We start from the raw sequence: 18,057 nt of genomic DNA, 5'->3' as shown, positions 1-18,057 counted from the left end.
TTTTTCTATGCTTTGATGTCTACTTTTTTTCATATATGTTTTACATTTCGATGTTTTCATGTCTGTTGTACATTTTGTCGTATACATTAGGAGTATTTTTATAGATGTTTAACATTTTTTAGATACCTGGTTAACGTTGTTTTTATAATATCACGTGCATTTTTTTGAATCACGTGAACATGTTTTTGTTACTATATGTATTCAAAAATTGTTCACATTTTTGAACGTTTTCAATATTTTTTTAATTGCCTGAACTTAATTGAAAATTTAAGTTTTGTAGGTAATATTGAAAATTTTAAGTTGTATATAAAACAAAAAAAAGATAAAACTCGCCGAGCAGTATGTGGGTCGGCCCATTTACCAGGCTCCCCTGAAGAGTTGCTGCTTCCTTGAAGAAGTCGTTCCCCCCGGTGAAAAGAATCGCCGAAACAGCGGTCGGATTTGCTCAAAAACAAAAGTTAGTCGGTCGTTCCCATATACTCCATTAACAGCAGGTTGGGCCTTGTCCGCCCAATCAGCCCGCGACGCTAGCCTAGGGTTCTCGTCGTCCGTCTCCCAGAAACCAGAGTCCCTCCCACTCAATCTCCCTCTCCCCCCTTCACGACCCCCATCCGGCGGCGGCGCCCCAACCCCGTCAACCACCGCCTGGCTCTGCCGACCAGCGTCCTGCCCCCCTCCGGCGGATCGGCGGCGAGCTTTCTGAAGTCAATATGGTGAGTAGCTCAGGCTTTTGAGCCAGGTCCTGAAGCCGGCATGGTTGATTTGATGCTCGTTTGTTGTACAGCTGTTCTTCTCCTACTTCAAGGAGCTCGTCGGGAAGGAGGTTACGGTCGAGCTCAAGAACGACCTGGCCATCCGCGGCACGCTCCACTCGGTGGATCAGTACCTCAACATCAAGCTCGAGAACACTCGGGTCGTCGACCAGGACAAGTATCCCCACATGGTATGACCATCTTCATCCGGCTTATGCCAGTGCTTAATTAGTCAATGCCTATAAGCTGCCTGCCTGTTTTAGTAGAGCGCTGTATGGATCGCTTGATTCCCTAGATGAAGACTAACCCAATATCTTGCTGCTTAGGTGATTGTTTTTGTGTCATACTCTTGTTATAGGCTGCAAGGTGCGTTCGTTGACTTAGGAAACACAGGGTAGTGGTTGGTTCATATGTTGGGATCATAGACTTGCGATTCCAGATTCTTGGTGCAATGGTTAAGGTTTTATCTTGGAAGTTAAGACCAAAGAGTAGGTTTAAGCAAGCAATCTAATTGTAAGTTATATACCAGTGATGGTTGCGCTGCGTCATCTCGACTTCCTAGCAGTCTACCTTAATATCGTTAGTTAGAGCTCAATTCAGGGGTGTTGTCTAAATGGATGCTATCCACGCTTCCTGAAAAAACATACAATTTTGGTCTAAAGCTCTAAAGACATGGTAGAAATAATAAGGCATAACGTGTGCGACCTGATTATATTCTGTATATTCTATATGCTGATTCAGTTAAAGTCTTAAACGAGTGTCTCTAGTGGGTCTCTGTGTTATGTTTCACATACCTCATATGTTGATTCAGTTAAGTTTTAAACTAGGGCCTCTAGTGTTAACCAGACATGGTTAGCTCATGCTGTACCAAAAAATCTGGTAGTACTCGTTTGATCTTGGTACGTTAAGCTTCTTGAAATAACAATGCCTCATAAGGTTAAGATTCTAGCTGCATACATGCAACAAATTTTGTACTAGATTGGTAATGAGTGCTTCACCTGGTTTATAACATGTTATAGAAGGTGTTGTTACTACCTGCACAGGAAATGTTGGTCCCTTAATCCCAGTACACGTTACACATGTAACAATCTGAACAGTTGGAATTGAATTGTTGTGTGAACCTTGTTGTTTAAAAGCCAACATTGTGCTGGAATCAATGTTTGTAAGGCGAGGCGACGCCTTAGACACATACATATACAATATATGGCAGACAATTAGGAGATTTAACAACTAGCATTAACATAATAAACTGTACATACATATGTGTTTAAGGAATTGCGCATCTCTATCCTAATCTCCATGGATGCCTCGGGACACTTATCCACATCACTATAACCCCCAGAAAGGCGCTGCTTCAGCCTTCTCACTCCAGCATGGACTATCTTGCCACACAATGTACACTGGAGTAAATCTTTCCTCTCTAAATCTGGCCAGAACCCATACTTCCAAGCTGGATCATCGGATGTAGCTCTTCTCCTAGGATCGTTGAATAGATCATAAGCATTACCAGCCACAGGATCCATGAGGACAACTGGCTACTGCAGCAACACTGAGAGAAGGCCCAATCAGCCATGAAATAAAAAGAGAGAAGAGCCAAATCACTAGAGCAACCAGATCAAACATGGGGAAGGAGAGAAGAGGTGGTGGGGCTGCTGCCTTGTGGATGGAGAAGCAGATTTGGGAGGAAATGGATGCAGAGGAGAAGGAACAGGCAAGCAGCCAAGCACATCTAGCTACACTGCAGGGAGAAACAGAGTATTGGAGGGGTGGAATAAAAGCAGAGAAGGGCAGGTGAGAAGCGAGACTAGAATGGGAGTCACACCTTGCTGTTGCTCCAGAGGAGGAGGGGGAGCTGAGCCCGGAGAGGAGAGGCACAGATCGGAGCCATGGAGGAAGGAGCCGCTGCCAAAGGTCAGAGAGGAGAAAAGGAATCCCTTTCGCGTGGATTGGACAATTGGTTCGATCCTCTCTCCCACCCTCCACCTTGTACCTGTTTGCAGTTGTGCGTGGGCCCAATCTTTCCTGCGGAAGTTTCCCGCTCGGTTCACTCTTCCTCGCATGGGAGCAGCCAAAGGCATCTGAATGGCCCAAGGCGCCACCTTGCATGCCTAGGAAGATGATTCATATACCCTATGGTCTAAAGTGAATGCTTTACAAAGCTGTCTAGGGCAGGCTCGACGTCTTGCCATCGGAGGGTGCCCTGTCGCCTTACAGACGCCTTTAAAACAATGTCTGGAATATTTTTTTCTCCATACGACCAAATGGGCGATGCATGCCATTTTGGATAGAATATAATGCACTGATCTAGTATTGTATATCTATAGTTGTCCTTTTGGGCAGGTAAGTTGAACTACCGATATTCTGTGGAGGTATTTCAGAGTGGATACCCTTTTGAACTGCTCTCATTGGTATTTAGAGTAGATAACCATTAGTGAAGATTGCTTGTTACTAGAAGCGTGCGGGTGCTATGCCGCACCGCTTGCCTCCGAGCGTCTCACTGGTTGCTTCAGTGTTCCTTGTATTGGTAGAACACGGTCAGCCACACACACAAGAACAAAGGCCTAGGCAACACAAGAAGTCAAGAACAAAGAAACCGAAGGACTCCAACCAACAAACGCAAAGAAATAACAACAAAATCTTAAGACACCGCCCCTAATAAAGTGACAGACCGCACCATGCTCCCCAATGCAAGAACACACAGCACGTGCGCACCATCGCAACAACCATAACCCCCAAAGATCCATCAAATCAAAATGGAAACACGTCGCCCAAAACCCATCGACCAAACACCCTCGCGTTCAGCCCTCCCTCAAATTCCCATTTGTTTTATTGAGGAATCACTCTTGATCCTCTAAAGTCTCTTCTCCGTCTATAACTCAAAGTCCATCTGTCTCTCGTGGAAGCGCTTTAGAGTGATCAACATTGAATCTCAGGATTCAGAATGACATGACCTCTCCTCATTGCCTATCCCCAAACCAAACCAAAACTAAAAGAAGGATCACAACAAAAGGGAAAATCAAGGATGGTTAATGAACTAATCGAAATGCAGTCACACGACATGAAGTAGTTCCTACACATACTCGCTGGACTCGCAACATATTCTGGTGGCCTCGGTGATGTGGAACCCAACCTTGGGCTCCATGATGCCGACATTGAACTTGGCCTTCTTCCCCTCCTTCATCCTTGGCAAGTTGAGCTATCTGTACCTATACCACCAAAATCAGCACCCACGAGGCCAAGAAATCATTTATCCGTTGTGGCGGCATTACACCGGTTCAGAGTGTCAACGGTGAATAGAAGGTGGTGAACCCGGTGAGCTTGAAGGCCATGCTGAAACAGTCAAGGTCCAGCACGAAGGAGCGGACGACGTCTACACTCCGCCTAATCTTATTGATGCAATAGGTCGAGGTTCAACACGGAGGAGCGGACGACGTCCACTCTGCCCAATCTCGTTGATGCAATAGGTGCGGAAGAGCACGGACTTGAAGGGAAGCTAGAATAGAAAGATAGAGTGACACAACAGTCGAGTGAACCGACGCCGTAGTTTTCGGTCGCAAGTAGCAAAGTGACCCTTCTCGTCTCTCCTAAGGACCCCAATTAAGCAAACACATGTGCAGCAGACACACACTGCTGAAAAGGGCAACTAAGTGACACGGGACATCATATTGGGCTAGGTGTAACAAGTATCCGGTAGGGGTGGGCAGAAAAACCGTGAACCGAAAACTGGATCGAGAAAACCAAGGCCAAAGTCGAAAAAGGTTAGCAATGTTCAAAACCGAACTTAGCTCATTGGACTCAGATATTGCATCAAGGCCTAGCAAACTAAGCCGAATAGGCAATAGCCCATCTACCAACTACACCTACGTAGCCTTACATCTGCCCAAACGTACGCAACCCCCAATCCTAATGCGTTCCATTCTAAACCGTAGCACGGCCACCTCCGTTCTCCTACCTCGCATAGTCCCAGTAATCGCCAGCGTCCATGACTTGTACGCGGCTGTGGCCATGGCTCCTTCTGTCCTTCATGGCCGAAGGTTGTGCCTGGATCTCCTAACGCACAGTGTCCGGTCGTTCACATGGCTTCCACGTGCGATGGCCATGGCTCCTTCATGGCCGATGATAGCATTCATAGCACTCTCATAGCCTGCGGCTCGCCAACAACGATTTCTGGCATTTCCTTTCTCCTACCATTATTGCCAGTGCTTGATTTCTGCTCGTATGTTCCATCGTTTCTTGCTTATTAAGATTTGACTCCTGATTTGTTCCTCCCAGAAAATAGCGGTCCTCTTCAGTCATCACCGAGGGCTGAACTAAGTTCTAGGTGCAAAAATCAATCGGTTTTGCATTTGTGGAGTAACCGACCAGTCATCACATACACGAAGGAACCAAATTTCTTTATTAATTGAAGAACCGAACTGATCGATTTGGTTAGACCAAACGCCTAGTCTAACGGACATCCCATGCGGTGACAAAAAGTAAATCCCATGTAGTGACCAAAGGGACCCATCGAGTGACCAAGTCAAAGTCGTGGGGCAAAATTTCAAATTGTACACCTTAATTGACTGAGAGCTTTAACCCCTACTCCCTCCGTCCTTGAAAGAGTGTACTTCCAACTTTGTTGGAGGGTCAAACTATCTCAAAGTTTGACCGAGTTTGTGCAAAATATATCAATGCTTGTGAAGCCAAATAGGTATATGACGAAAATATATTTTATCATGAGTCTAACGCTACTATTTTTTTTGCTGGGAATCTAATGCGACTAATTTGATAGCATAAATGTTAGTCTATTATTGTATAAATACGGTCAAACATAAAGAAGTTTGACTTTTCAACAAAGTTGGAAGTACACTCTTTCAAGGATAGAGGGAGTAGGTAGCTTATAGTGAATTAATAAAGGACGAGTGCATATAGGTATTCCCAAAGGGAAGTAAAGCTAGTATCATATAGTATAATGTTTTGTTGGCCGTGATAGTTGCCTGTATGTCAGATATCTTTCATGTCCGTGTTTGGTCACCAAACCATGTATGTTACGCCACTCTTGTCATGCTCGGCCGGTCAATTAGTATATCTGGAGAACACTCGGATGCATCTGTTCGTCGCTACTATGGAAACTAGTAAAGTAGTACTAACATTGATCTCATTTGCACACGCTAATCTGACAATTCCTGTTGGCAGCTATCGGTGCGGAACTGCTTCATCAGGGGATCTGTGGTGCGTTACGTCCTGCTTCCGCAGGACGGGGTTGACATCGACATCCTCCATGATGCCACCAGGAGGGAGGCACGGGGCGGCTGATTGATATAGTTTATTCTCTTTTCTCGGCCGTGAGATAATTCTAATCTGATTTGTGGAACTGGAACATGTATGGACTGACATCGGCATTGCTTAACTCTGCCTGTGGTACACTTGCAGTGCAAATTATCCAATGTTACATATATCAATGTGGTATTATCAAAGAGCAACAACCAAGCATTGCCATGCTGTACTGCTGGTGTTGATGCAAATTTCGATTGACGTCGTTAGATCAGGTCCTTTGGTTGTTTGAGATTCTTCAGGCTCCCTTTGGAACGCCTAATATTTCTGGGCGACTCTACTGAAAACTGTGGCCTGTGTGACGTTCCCTGAAATTTCCTGAGACTCGAGCTTTGTTGTTGCGTGTTTTCCCATGGTTGCTTGGGCAATGTTGCTGAGAAGTGCTAACGTTGTTGGCATGTACTGGCATGCTGCTGACTGAGTGGTCAAAGATGGATGAGTAGAGCGCATGGTTTGGTTGGGAATCAGGTTGAGTGCGACCTGTACTTAAAGCGAAGTACAAACACTGCTGGAAGCAAAAGATGGGCATTTCAACCTTTTACAGTTGGTGATGAGATGACGCCACCATCCCTCTTTCGTGTGTCTGTCTGTGTAAGATGTTGGTAGTAATTTAATTTGGGTGGTGGTACTATACTAAACAAGTGGTAGTAGTATTAACGGTGACTTGTACTCTACTCCTGCGCTTTGTTGCTCCCAAGCAAAGCACCTAGAGATGCTAATTTCCTCGAGAGAAAGAGAAAAGTAAGGTGTAGTGTGGGTCGAGAGAATGATACACGTTTCCCTCTGCTAGCATCAGGAGACGCGTGCAACAAGGTCAGGAGACTTGTACAATAAGATGATGTAAGCATGCCGTAAGAATTAAAGTGGTATTATATTTCAAAAATGATAAATACATGACGTCGGGTACGAGCATATGGCAGATCGAACTTTTTTATGGCAATTCCGGTAATGTAGGGATAACAAGTTAGTTGACACACACAACAATTTTCTATCAAAAATAAATTGAAGCACGAAGTTACTTTACTTGCCAACTAAAATTGTCATCCTCGCGTCACTAAACTTATCATCGAAAGCGTTAGATTTGCCATGTGCTCGTACATGATGTTCGGGCGTTACCAGATTTCTTATATTTTTGTTGAGTTGGATGAGAGATAAAAGTAGAGAGAAGGGAAGTTGTAGATTAAAATATAATTACAACACGAACTCTAAGGTAAAATGTGAGTGTAAGTTAAAACAAATACATATATATTGTGTAGTTTACTAGGTGTCGGTTTTTAGTTTCACGTATTATGTTTGTTCTAGTCGTGTACTATCGTCTTACTCCCTCCGTTCCAAATTATTCGTCGCGAAAATAGATGTATTTAAAACTAAAATACATCTAGATACATCCATACCTACGACAAGTAATTCGGAACGGAGGGAGTACATTATAGGACGGAGTAGTAGTTTCTTTCTTTTTGCAAAAAAGGCTAAAGGCACAAATCCTTAAAGAAATTTATACAAATTAGAAAATATATCCAGATACTTGAGGATGTCGATGTCTTCTTCCTCCTGCATCTATCAGTGGGCAACCTGAGCAAAGTTTGCTACACCTCCGTCTCAGCATATCAAACTTGTTTAAATCAAGGAGGTTGTGTAAACAGTGGCCTTGGAAGTCGTCGATGTAGACCAGAAGACGTCGGCACTCATGGTTTACGTTGCAAGTCGCTGTCCCGGAGAAGAAAACACAAAGTGAGCTGATACGTCTCCAACGTATCTACTTTTCCTAACACTTTTCCTCTTGTTCTGGACTCTAATTTGCATGATCTGAATGAAATTAACCCCGGACTGACGTTGTTTTCAACAGAACTATCATGGTGTTGTTTTTGTGCAGAAATAAAAGTTCTCGGAATGGAACGAAACTTTGCGGAGAATTTTAATATAAATAAAGAGAATTTCTGGAGCCAAGATCCACCGGAGGGGGGGGGGGCACCTGGGTGGGCACAACCCACCAGGGCGCGCCCAGGTGGGTTGTCCTCACCTGGTGGCCCCGCAGACCTCAACCCTGATAGCCCTGGTGGGTTGTGCCCACCCAGGTGGCCCCGCAGACCTCAACCCTGATACTATAAAATCACATATTTGAAGAAAAAATCAGGAAGAAAGAATTATCGCGATCCACGAAATGAAGCCGCCGTCACCTCCTGTTCTTCATCGCGAGGCCAGATCTGGAGTCCGTTTGGGGCTCCGGAGAGGGGGATCTTCGTTCTTCGTCATCACCAACCCTTGTCCATCGCCAATTCCATGATGCTTCCCACCGGGAGTGAGTAATTCCTTCGTAGGCTGCCTGGCCGGTGAGGAGTTGGATGAGATTCATCATGTAATCTAGTTAGTTTTGTTAGAGCTTGATCCCTAGTATCCACTATGTTTTGAGATTGTTGTTGCTATGAGTTTGCCATGCTTAATGCTTGTCACTTTGGGCCCGGGTGCTATGAGTTTTGTTAGGGCTTAATGCTTATCACCATTATATCCACATGTTCTAGATCCGATCTTGCAAGTTATAGTCACCTACTACGTGTTATGATCCGGCAACACCGGAGTGACAATAGTCGGGACCACTCCCGGTGATGACCGTAGTTTCAGGAGTTCATGTATTCACCGTGTGTTAATGCTTTGTCCTGGTTCTCTATTAAAAGGAGGCCTTAATATCCCTTAGTTTCCAATTGGACCCTGCTGCCACGGGAGGGTAGGACAAAAGATGTCATGCAAGTTCTTTCCATAAGCACGTATGACTATTTACGGAATACATGCCAACATTATATTTATGAACTGGAGCTAGTGCCGTATCGTCCTAGGTTATGACTGTCACATGATGAATATCACCCAACAAATTACCGACCCAATGCCTATGAATTTATCTTATATTGTTCTTGCTAAGTTACTACTGCTATCGTTACTGTTGCACTTGCTACAAAATTACTGCTATATTGTTACCATTGCTATTGCTATTGTCACTAATGTCAAAACTATCATATTACTTTGCTACTGATCATGTTGCTGCAGATAATTAATCTCCAGGTGTGGTTGAATTGACAACTCAGCTGCTAATACCTTCAAATATTCTTTGGCTCCCCTTGTGTCGAATCTATAAATTTGGGTTGAATACTCTACCCTCAAAAACTGTTGCAATCCCCTATACTTGTGGGTTATGAAGACCTTTTTCTGGCGTCGTTGCCGGGGAGCATAGCTATATTTGTTGAGTCACTTGGGATTATTATCAATTTATCACTATGAAGGATGCTAAGACTAAGATTTATCCCTCTAAGAAGAGGGGAGGTAAGGAACTACCATCCAGTTCTGCTTTAGATTCACCTTCTGTTATAAGTAAACTTGCAACACCACCACATGCAATCAATTCTGATATGTCGCAAGTTATTGATGATGCTACTTCTGCTATGGATAATGCTTATGATGATGCTAGTACCTTGCTTGATGATAATGATGTGCCACTTGGTGATTTTCTTGATGAACAAATTGCTAGAGTAAGACAACATGATGTTGTTGAATCTGATGATGAGCTTGAAACTGAAACTCCTGAAACACTTGCTAGAACTAGCCCTCTGAGATATGAATTGGCTAAGGTACCGGAAGGTTATGTTATGAATGATGAGACAACTAGAGTTCTTGCTTGTAAGGATAGAGATGATTTAGAGAAATTACTATGCAAGTATAAAGAAAAATATCTGAATGCTAGAATGAAATATGATCTTAAGTTTGCTACTTCACCTATCTTTATTGATGATAAGGATTATGAATTCTCTGTCGACCCAGAGTTAATTACTTTGGTTGAATCTGATCATTTCCATGGTTGTGAAACTGAAACTGTTGTGGCACATCTTACTAAGTTGAATGACATAGCCACCCTTTTTACTCATGATGAGAAGATTCGTTATTACTTTATTCTTAAATTATTTCCATTCTCATTAAAGGGTGATGCTAAAGCTTGGTACAGTACTCTTGCTCCTGGTTGTGTGCGTAGTCCCCGGGATATGGTTTATCACTTCTCTGAAAAATATTTCCCTGCTCATAAGAAACAAGCTGCTTTACAGAAAATATTTAACTTCATGCAAATTAAAGAAGAGAGTCTCCCACAAGCTTAGGGGAGGCTTTGCCAGTTACTTAATGCTTTGCCTGATCACCCTATTAAGGAAAATGAAATACTTGATATCTTCTATAATGGACTAACCGATGCTTCTAGGGATTTCCTAGATAGTTGTGCTGGTTGTGTTTTCAGGGAACAAACTGTTGGGCAAGCTGAAGAATTATTGAATAACATATTGAAAAATCATGATGATTGGACTCTTCCTGAACCACCGCTAAACCCACTCCGAAGAAGAGGGGTATATTATATCTCAGTCCTGAAGATATGCAAGAGGCAAAGAAATCCATGAAGGAAAATGGTATTAAAGCCGAGGATGTTAAAAATTTACCTCCTATCAAAGAAATACATGGGCTCAGTACACCACCACCTCCTAAGGTGGTAGAGGTAAATTCTTTTATGAAATTCAATGATAATGACAATCCTCGCAATATGCACCCTAGCCAATGCCTTTATGAGTGTGAAAACTATATTAGAAAATAAGATCACTTCAATGCAAATGTTATGAAACAATTGAAATACAATTCTGACATGATTGCTCGCTTGAGTGACTTGTTATTTAGAATCTCAAATGATGTTAGAACAAGTTGCTAAATCTCAAAGAGAGTTGCTAGATGAAATGAATAATAATATACATGACTTTGCTGTTAGAGTTGCAACTAGAGGAGGTAAAATGACTCAGGAACCACTTTATCCCGAGGGACATCCAAAAAGAATTGAACAAGACTCTCAAAGAGCTAACACTAATGCACCTTGTCCTTCTAAAAAGAAGAAGAAAAAGAAAAACGATAGGACTTTGCATGCTTCTAGTGAACCTGAAGTAGAAAAACCTCCTGATAATGATAATGAAGTTTCTATCTCTGATGCTGAAACTCAACCTGGTAGTGAACACCCACCTTCTGATAATGAAAAAGATAATGATGGGGTTCATGAAAATACTCAACTAAATAGTAATGAACCAGACAATGATGTTGAGATAGAACCACCAGTTGATCTTGATAACCCACAACCTAAGAATACAAGATATGGTAAAAGAGACTTTGTTGCTAGAAAACACGATAAAGAAAGAGAACCGTGGGTTCAAAAACCTATGCCCTTTCCACCTAAGTCAACTAAAAAGAAAGATGATGAAGAATTTGAACGCTTTGCTGAAATGCCGAGGCCAGTCTTTTTGCGTACTCACTTGACTGATATCTTGAAAATGCTTCCTTATGCAAAGTATATGAAAGACATCATCACTAATAAGAGAAAAATACAGGAAGCTGAAATCTCCACCATGCTTGATGATTATACTTTTAAGGATGGAGTACCTAAAAAACTTAGAGATCCAGGAATACCAACTATATCTTGCTCCATCAAAAAGAATTATGTGAAAACTGCTTTATGTGATTTAGGAGCTGGTGTTGGTGTTATGCCTTTCTCTTTATATAAAAGACTTGATTTGAATAATCTCACACCTACTGAAATATCTTTGCAAATGGCTGGCAAATCAACTGCCATACCTATTGGTATTTGTGAGGATGTGCCCGTTATTGTTGCTAATGTTACTATTTTGACTGACTTTGTTATACTAGAGATGCCCGAGGACGACAACATGTCGATTATCCTTGGTAGACCCTTCTTGAATACCGCAGGGGGCTGTTATTGATTGCAATAAAAGCAAGGTCACATTTCATGTCAATGGTAATGAGCATACGGTGCACTTTCCGAAGAAACAATTCCAAGTGAATGGTATTAATGTTATTGAAAAATCTCCGACAATCACTATTGGAAGTTTTAAAATACCTCAACCTACTGCCAAAAAGAAATATGAAATGCTTATTGTTGGGGACATTCATATCCCCGTTGAGGTAACCTAGTGATTTACGAAAGTTCTTCGGTTTCATGCTAATCGAAAATGGTTGTTAATAAGACCTGATCAACCTTATTAATGGATCATTTTTGAGAGGTATGAATTTGATGAATTTAGTAAGCACTACCTTCTGTCCCTGCCTTTTGTTTTCTATTTTTATGAGTTAAATAAAATAAAAATAAAATGCCATGTTTTGTCTGTTTTCTGAATTTCCTGTGCAATAAAAAATGACCCAAAAATAAAAGTTCTCAGAATGCCCTGAAAATTTAATACGACTTTTTTCTGATCATTTAAGAATTTTTGATGCAAATAACATTAGAGGGAGGTGCACCAGGTGCGCACAACCCACCTGGGTGCGCCAGGACCCCCAGGCGCGCCCTGGTGGGTTATGGTCCCCCTCACTTATCCATTCACACCACATCATCACTTACCTCTAGAAAAAATTCCCCATAGCTCTCTCTCCCGTGTCCTTACTCTCAAACCCGCGGATTTCGATCTCTTTGCTCGAAGCTCCATTTTCGAAACTGTTTCAGGGAATTGTTGCTTGGTATGTGACTCCACCGTTTGTCCAATAGTTTTTGTTTTAGTTGTTTATACTTTGAATAATTAGCTACTCTTGGTGCTGCTATAGATGAGCTTGCATGTTGAATTCTTAGAGTTCTAAGTAGTTTGAATGCTTGCTATGGCCTCTATGTATCCCTATGAGTTGTTGCTACCAATCTTGTAAAGTTTTTTTGATAAATTTTTGTCACCTATTTTTTAAGAAAAATTATAGGCAAACAAGATTGTAGTACACTTTGTGCTCTAGACTTGAGCCTCATACGCACTGCTCTCACTGGTGATAGAAGTTATAATATTGGGGCGATTGTTGCATGCAGGTTACAACACAATGCTAACAGTGGCTATTTCTATGGTGGAATTTATGCCACACGTTTAGCAAGAGAGCTAGGTGTTTCACCTTTGCCCTTTGATCCTATCCTACCCACACAGTATTTAGATTTTGATGCTATAAAAATCATAAGATCATTAAAGGAAATATTCAAAATTTCACCTATAACTTGTTGTTTAACAAAATATATATTGCGCACACATATTTTCCTGCGCCTGCTCTTTTTGATTATCACAGCAAGGGAGGATACTTCATCCTTGAGAGCGAGGCCTGAGCCCACAACGCTGCGGTCGAGGCAGCACGGCAGGCCGAGGCATCCACACCGAGAGGCTCCGTGAACTACCACTCCGACTACTATCCAAGCTACTGATCGATTGCCAAGCTAGGCCAAAAGCCTAAGCTTGGGGGAGTACGTGTTTCTCACCGACATTATATTCATGTTCACACATCTCATTCCAGTTGTCGGTGTTTACACTTTTTCATTGTATCATCCATGCTTAATTTTATTTTCTTGCTTTCTTCTTGTGTGTTTGAAGAACCTTAGGAAAACCAAAAAAATTAGTTGTAGTTAATTTACTTTCTATGCATGCTTAGCTGTAGCACTAAAAAGAAAACCCAAAAATATTTCCTTGTTTTTCTTTTGCTTGTTGAGAGCTTTCTCGTGTAAATTATTTTTCTCATTTTTGCTTTCCTTTTTTGTTTGCTTGATCAAGAAAACCAAAAACTCCAAAAATATTTCAGTGTGTTTCTCTGAATTTCTTTTCTTTTTATTCGAGTCTTACCGAGGAGAAGACCACGATGAAAATGTTGAGTGGCTCTCATTTGAATAACTGTTGATCTAATAAAGAGCCCATTTTACCTTGTCTTCTCCTGTTGAATAAAATGTTTGCAGATTCCAGCTTAGTCCACGGCACTCTTGCACTATTATTATGTTCACATCGTTCGGTCGTGCAAGTGAAAGGCAATAATGACGATATTCGATGAACTGGCCATGGCAGAGAGAAACGGGTATGAACTCGACTTGTTCTGTTTGTGTAAATATGTTTAAACTAGTATCCATGATTCAACCCATTATGATTAAACATGTTTGCAATGACAATTAGAGATTATAGTTTCTCATGCCATGCATAAGTAGCTTTTTTTAAGAAAGAGAGGGCTTCTCACCCCTCCGATTTTCATTAAAGAAAACCACATGCATAAGTAGTAGGAGTAGATAATGATTTATCTTGGATATCAACATTACGTTAAAATGATTGTGATGTAGTATGATGATATGATATCCTCCTCTGAATGTTCGAGTGGATTGACTTGGCACATGTTCATGCATGTAGTTGAATCAAAACCAATATAGCCTCTATGATATTTATGTTCATGGTGTTCATATCCTACTCATGCTAGTGTCCAATGTTACTTATGCATAATGCATGTTCATGATCGTTGTTGCTCTTTAGCTGCCCGCTTCTCAATCTAATTGCTAGCCTTTGCCTGTACTAAGTGGGAATTATGCTTGTACATCAAAAACCTTGAACCCAAGTTATTCCAGATGACTCCACCATACCTACCTATATGCGGTATTACCCTGCCGTCCTAAGTAAATTTGCATGTGCCACCTCTGAAAACTTCTAATAAATATCCTTTTTGTATGCCTGGATCATTCATGGAATGACAAGAGGTGGTCGGTATCTTCCATGCTAAGCGGGTTATTCTCAGGTCGAGTGTTTATTCATTCGCCATCGCACGAGAAAAGGGTGGTAATAGGAACGCCCAGTCCCAAACTGCAAACAGAAAAAGCTTACAAATAATCAAACAAAAACTCCCAATGGAGTCAAAACCTTTACTTTTATCGCTTGGGAACCGCTACTAGAGTGCTTAGCATGGAAAATATTGATAACTGATGGTCGTGAAGTAAATAAGAAGGGTGCATGTCTCAAAATATCATTTACCTCAGTTTTAAAACTTGAGCTCTGACACCTCTACAAAACATTGCTTCCCTCTGTGAAGGGACTATCTATTTACTTTTATGTTGTGTCATCACCTTCTAAAATAAGAGCCAGAACCTTAGAGCACTGCTGTCATGCTTATGCATTGTGTGTAGCTAATGTTGGGTGCATCATGACTGGATATTTTCTACCATGAATTACAATGTTTAGTCGCTTCTTGAACTTTGGAGGTGCTATGCATTTATGTTTTGCGGTCTCAGAAAGGGCTAGCGAGATACCATTATTGTCATATTGTATCATGGTTTTGTTGACAACGTGTTGCCGTTTGAGATTTGCTAGCTAGCTGATTATGTCATTGATATGAGTTAATATAATTTTAAGAGTTATTGTCGGCATGGTTAGTTATAATGTTGGCTGAAAACTTGGGTGTTGTTTAAGCTTATTTATGCAAACAAGAGCAAAAGAGTTCGTATTTTTTTTCCTTTTCCACTTTCAGTTTAACAACTGAATTGCTTGAGGACAAGCAAAGGTTTAAGCTTGGGGGAGTTGATACGTCTCCAACTATCTACTTTTCCTAACACTTTCCTCTTGTTTTGGACTCTTATTTGCATGATTTGAATGAAACTAACCTCGGACTGACACTGTTTTCAGCAGAACTACCATGGTGTTGTTTTTGTGCAGAAATAACAGTTCTCATAATGGAACGAAACTTTGCGAGGAATTTTTATATAAATAAAGAGAATTTCTGGAGCCAAGATCCACGGAGGGGGCGCCTAGGTGGGCACGACCCACCAGGGTGCGCCCCCTCCTGGCGTGCCCAGGTGGGTTGTCCCCACCTGGTGGCCCCGCAGACCTCAACCCTTATACTATAAAATCACATATTTGGAGAAAAAAAATCAGGGAGAAAGAATTATCGTGATCCACGAGACGGAGCCGCCGTCACCTCCTGTTCTTCACCAGGAGGCCAGATTTGGAGTTCGTTTGGGGCTCCAGAGAGGGGGATCTTTGTTCTTCGTCATCACCAACCCTTCTCGATCGCCAATTCCATGATGCTCTCCACCGGGAGTGAGTAATTCCTTCATAGGCTCGCTGGCCGGTGAGGAGTTGGATGAGATTCATCATGTAATCTAGTTAGTTTTGTTAGGGCTTGATCCCTAGTATCCACTATGTTTTGAGATTGATGTTGCTATGACTTTGCCATGCTTAATGCTTGTCACTTTTGGCCTGGGTGCCATGATTTTATATCTGAACCGTTTATGTTATCACCATTATATCCATGTTCTAGATCCGATCTTGCAAGTTATAGTCACCTACTACATGTTATGATCCGGCAACCCCGGAGTGACAATAGTCGGGACCACTCCCGGTGATGGCTGTAGTTTGAGGAGTTCATGTATTCACCGTGTGTTAATGCTTTGTTCTGGTTCTCTATTAAAAGGAGGCCTTAATATCCCTTAGTTTCCAATTGGACCCCGCTGCCACGGGAGGGTAGGACAAAAGATGTCATGCAAGTTCTTTCCATAAGCACGTATGACTATTTACGGAATACATGCCTACATTATATTTATGAACTGGAGCTAGTGCCGTATCGCCCTAGGTTTTGACTGTCACATGATGAATATCATCCAACAAGTCACCGATCCAATGCCTATGAATTTATCTTATATTATTGTTGCTAAGTTACTACTGCTATCATTAGTGTTGCACTTGCTATAAAATTACTGCTATCACCGTTACCGTTACTATTACTGATACGTCTCTAACGTATCTATAAGTTTTGATTGTTCCATGTTGTTATATTATCAATCTTGGATGTTTTATAATCATTTTATAGTCTTTTTCTATCATTTTTTGGTACTAACCTATTGACATAGTGCCAAGTGCCAGTTGCTATTTTTTCCATGTTTTTTACATCGCAGAAAATCAATATCAGACGGAGTCCAAATGCCACGAAACTTTACGGAGAATCTGTATGGGCCAAAAGGAACACAACGGGCCATAGCTGCGCCTAGGGGTGCCCCGAGGGAGGCACAACCCACCAGGGCGCGCCAGGAGGCCCAAGCGCGCCCTGGTGGGTTGTGCCCACCTCGGGTGCCCCCCCAGACCACCTATTTGCTCTATAAATACCCCAATATTTCCAGAACCCGAGGGAAGTCGACGAAATTGTAAGTGCATCTAGTGCCCCTTAGTGATTTTGGTGTATTGAAGACTTATAGGTTAAGGGACTGATGCATTTGTGAGTGTACACAGGTCTATAAGTCTATGAGGAGTTTGATATTTATAGAGAAAGTCGACCCCTAAAAATGAAGTTCTTCGACTGAAGACTTTGGATTTCTAAAGACCTTCTGAAGACTTTGAAAGTGAAGAAATTGGTGTGATCCTGAAGACCTGGTATTCATTCAAGGAACATGAAGCATGAAGACTCTTGTTTTCGTAGTTTCATTTTCTCTTTCTTAAGTCATAGGAAACACCGTACTGTTAAAGGGGGTCGATGTAATACTAAGGAAAAATTTCCAAGTGATGCTCAACTGAAATCCTACACCTACCAATCCCTTCGAATGAAGCCATTGGAAATCTCATACAGCTCAGTCAATTTGTTCAGTGACAGAGACGAAGTTCTTTTGGTCTCTGTGGAATTTGTTCTGACTGAGGAGTTAGGAATACGCTAGTGCGGATTGCCTACACAGTGAGGAACATGATAGCCTTGAGGAATTTGATACTCAAAATTCCGACCGTTGTTGTGCTATGCGCCAGCTATCCCAAAATATCTACCCACCTAACAGTCATATCATTGAAGGGCATTTATGTCTTATCATGTCGGGCTGCTCCCTAGGCTATAAATAGCCACCCCCTACAACCACTAGTTGGTTGGCTGCTCCAAGAGAAACTGACACTTGTCATTTGAGAGCATCCCGTCCTCCGAGGACTGAAGAGATTGATCCTGCGTGGATCCGACACTTGTTACCTTTGAAGACCGTGCATCTTCCAGATGGTTAGGCGTCATGGTCTAGAGCATCCCAGAGGAAATTGTGGATCACCAAGTGACCGAGTCTGTGAAGGTTTGGAAGTCACCTGAAGACTTACCACGAGTGATTGGGCGGGTCTGTGTGACCTTAGCTCAAGGGGAATATAGTGATGACTAAGTGTCCTAAGCTGGGTGTGCAGGACTGGGTGTC

At 42.0% G+C, this 18,057-nt stretch overlaps 1 protein-coding gene across 1 annotated transcript; it reads left to right on the top strand.

The window, feature by feature from the left end:
• Positions 1–439: 439 nt before the first annotated feature.
• LOC123147364 (sm-like protein LSM2) lies at positions 440–6,237 on the top strand. The gene is made up of 3 exons (XM_044566603.1): positions 440–713; positions 785–943; positions 5,928–6,237. Exons 1-3 carry the CDS (start codon positions 711–713, stop codon positions 6,045–6,047), a joined length of 282 nt encoding a protein of 93 aa, XP_044422538.1. The 5' UTR covers positions 440–710; the 3' UTR covers positions 6,048–6,237.
• The last annotated feature ends 11,820 nt before the right edge of the window (positions 6,238–18,057 follow it).

Source organism: Triticum aestivum, chromosome 7A (assembly GCF_018294505.1).
Source record: "Triticum aestivum cultivar Chinese Spring chromosome 7A, IWGSC CS RefSeq v2.1, whole genome shotgun sequence".
NCBI lineage: Eukaryota > Viridiplantae > Streptophyta > Magnoliopsida > Poales > Poaceae > Triticum > Triticum aestivum.
Note: the sequence above shows the minus strand (reverse complement) of the source record. Positions and strands in the feature narration are given on the sequence as shown.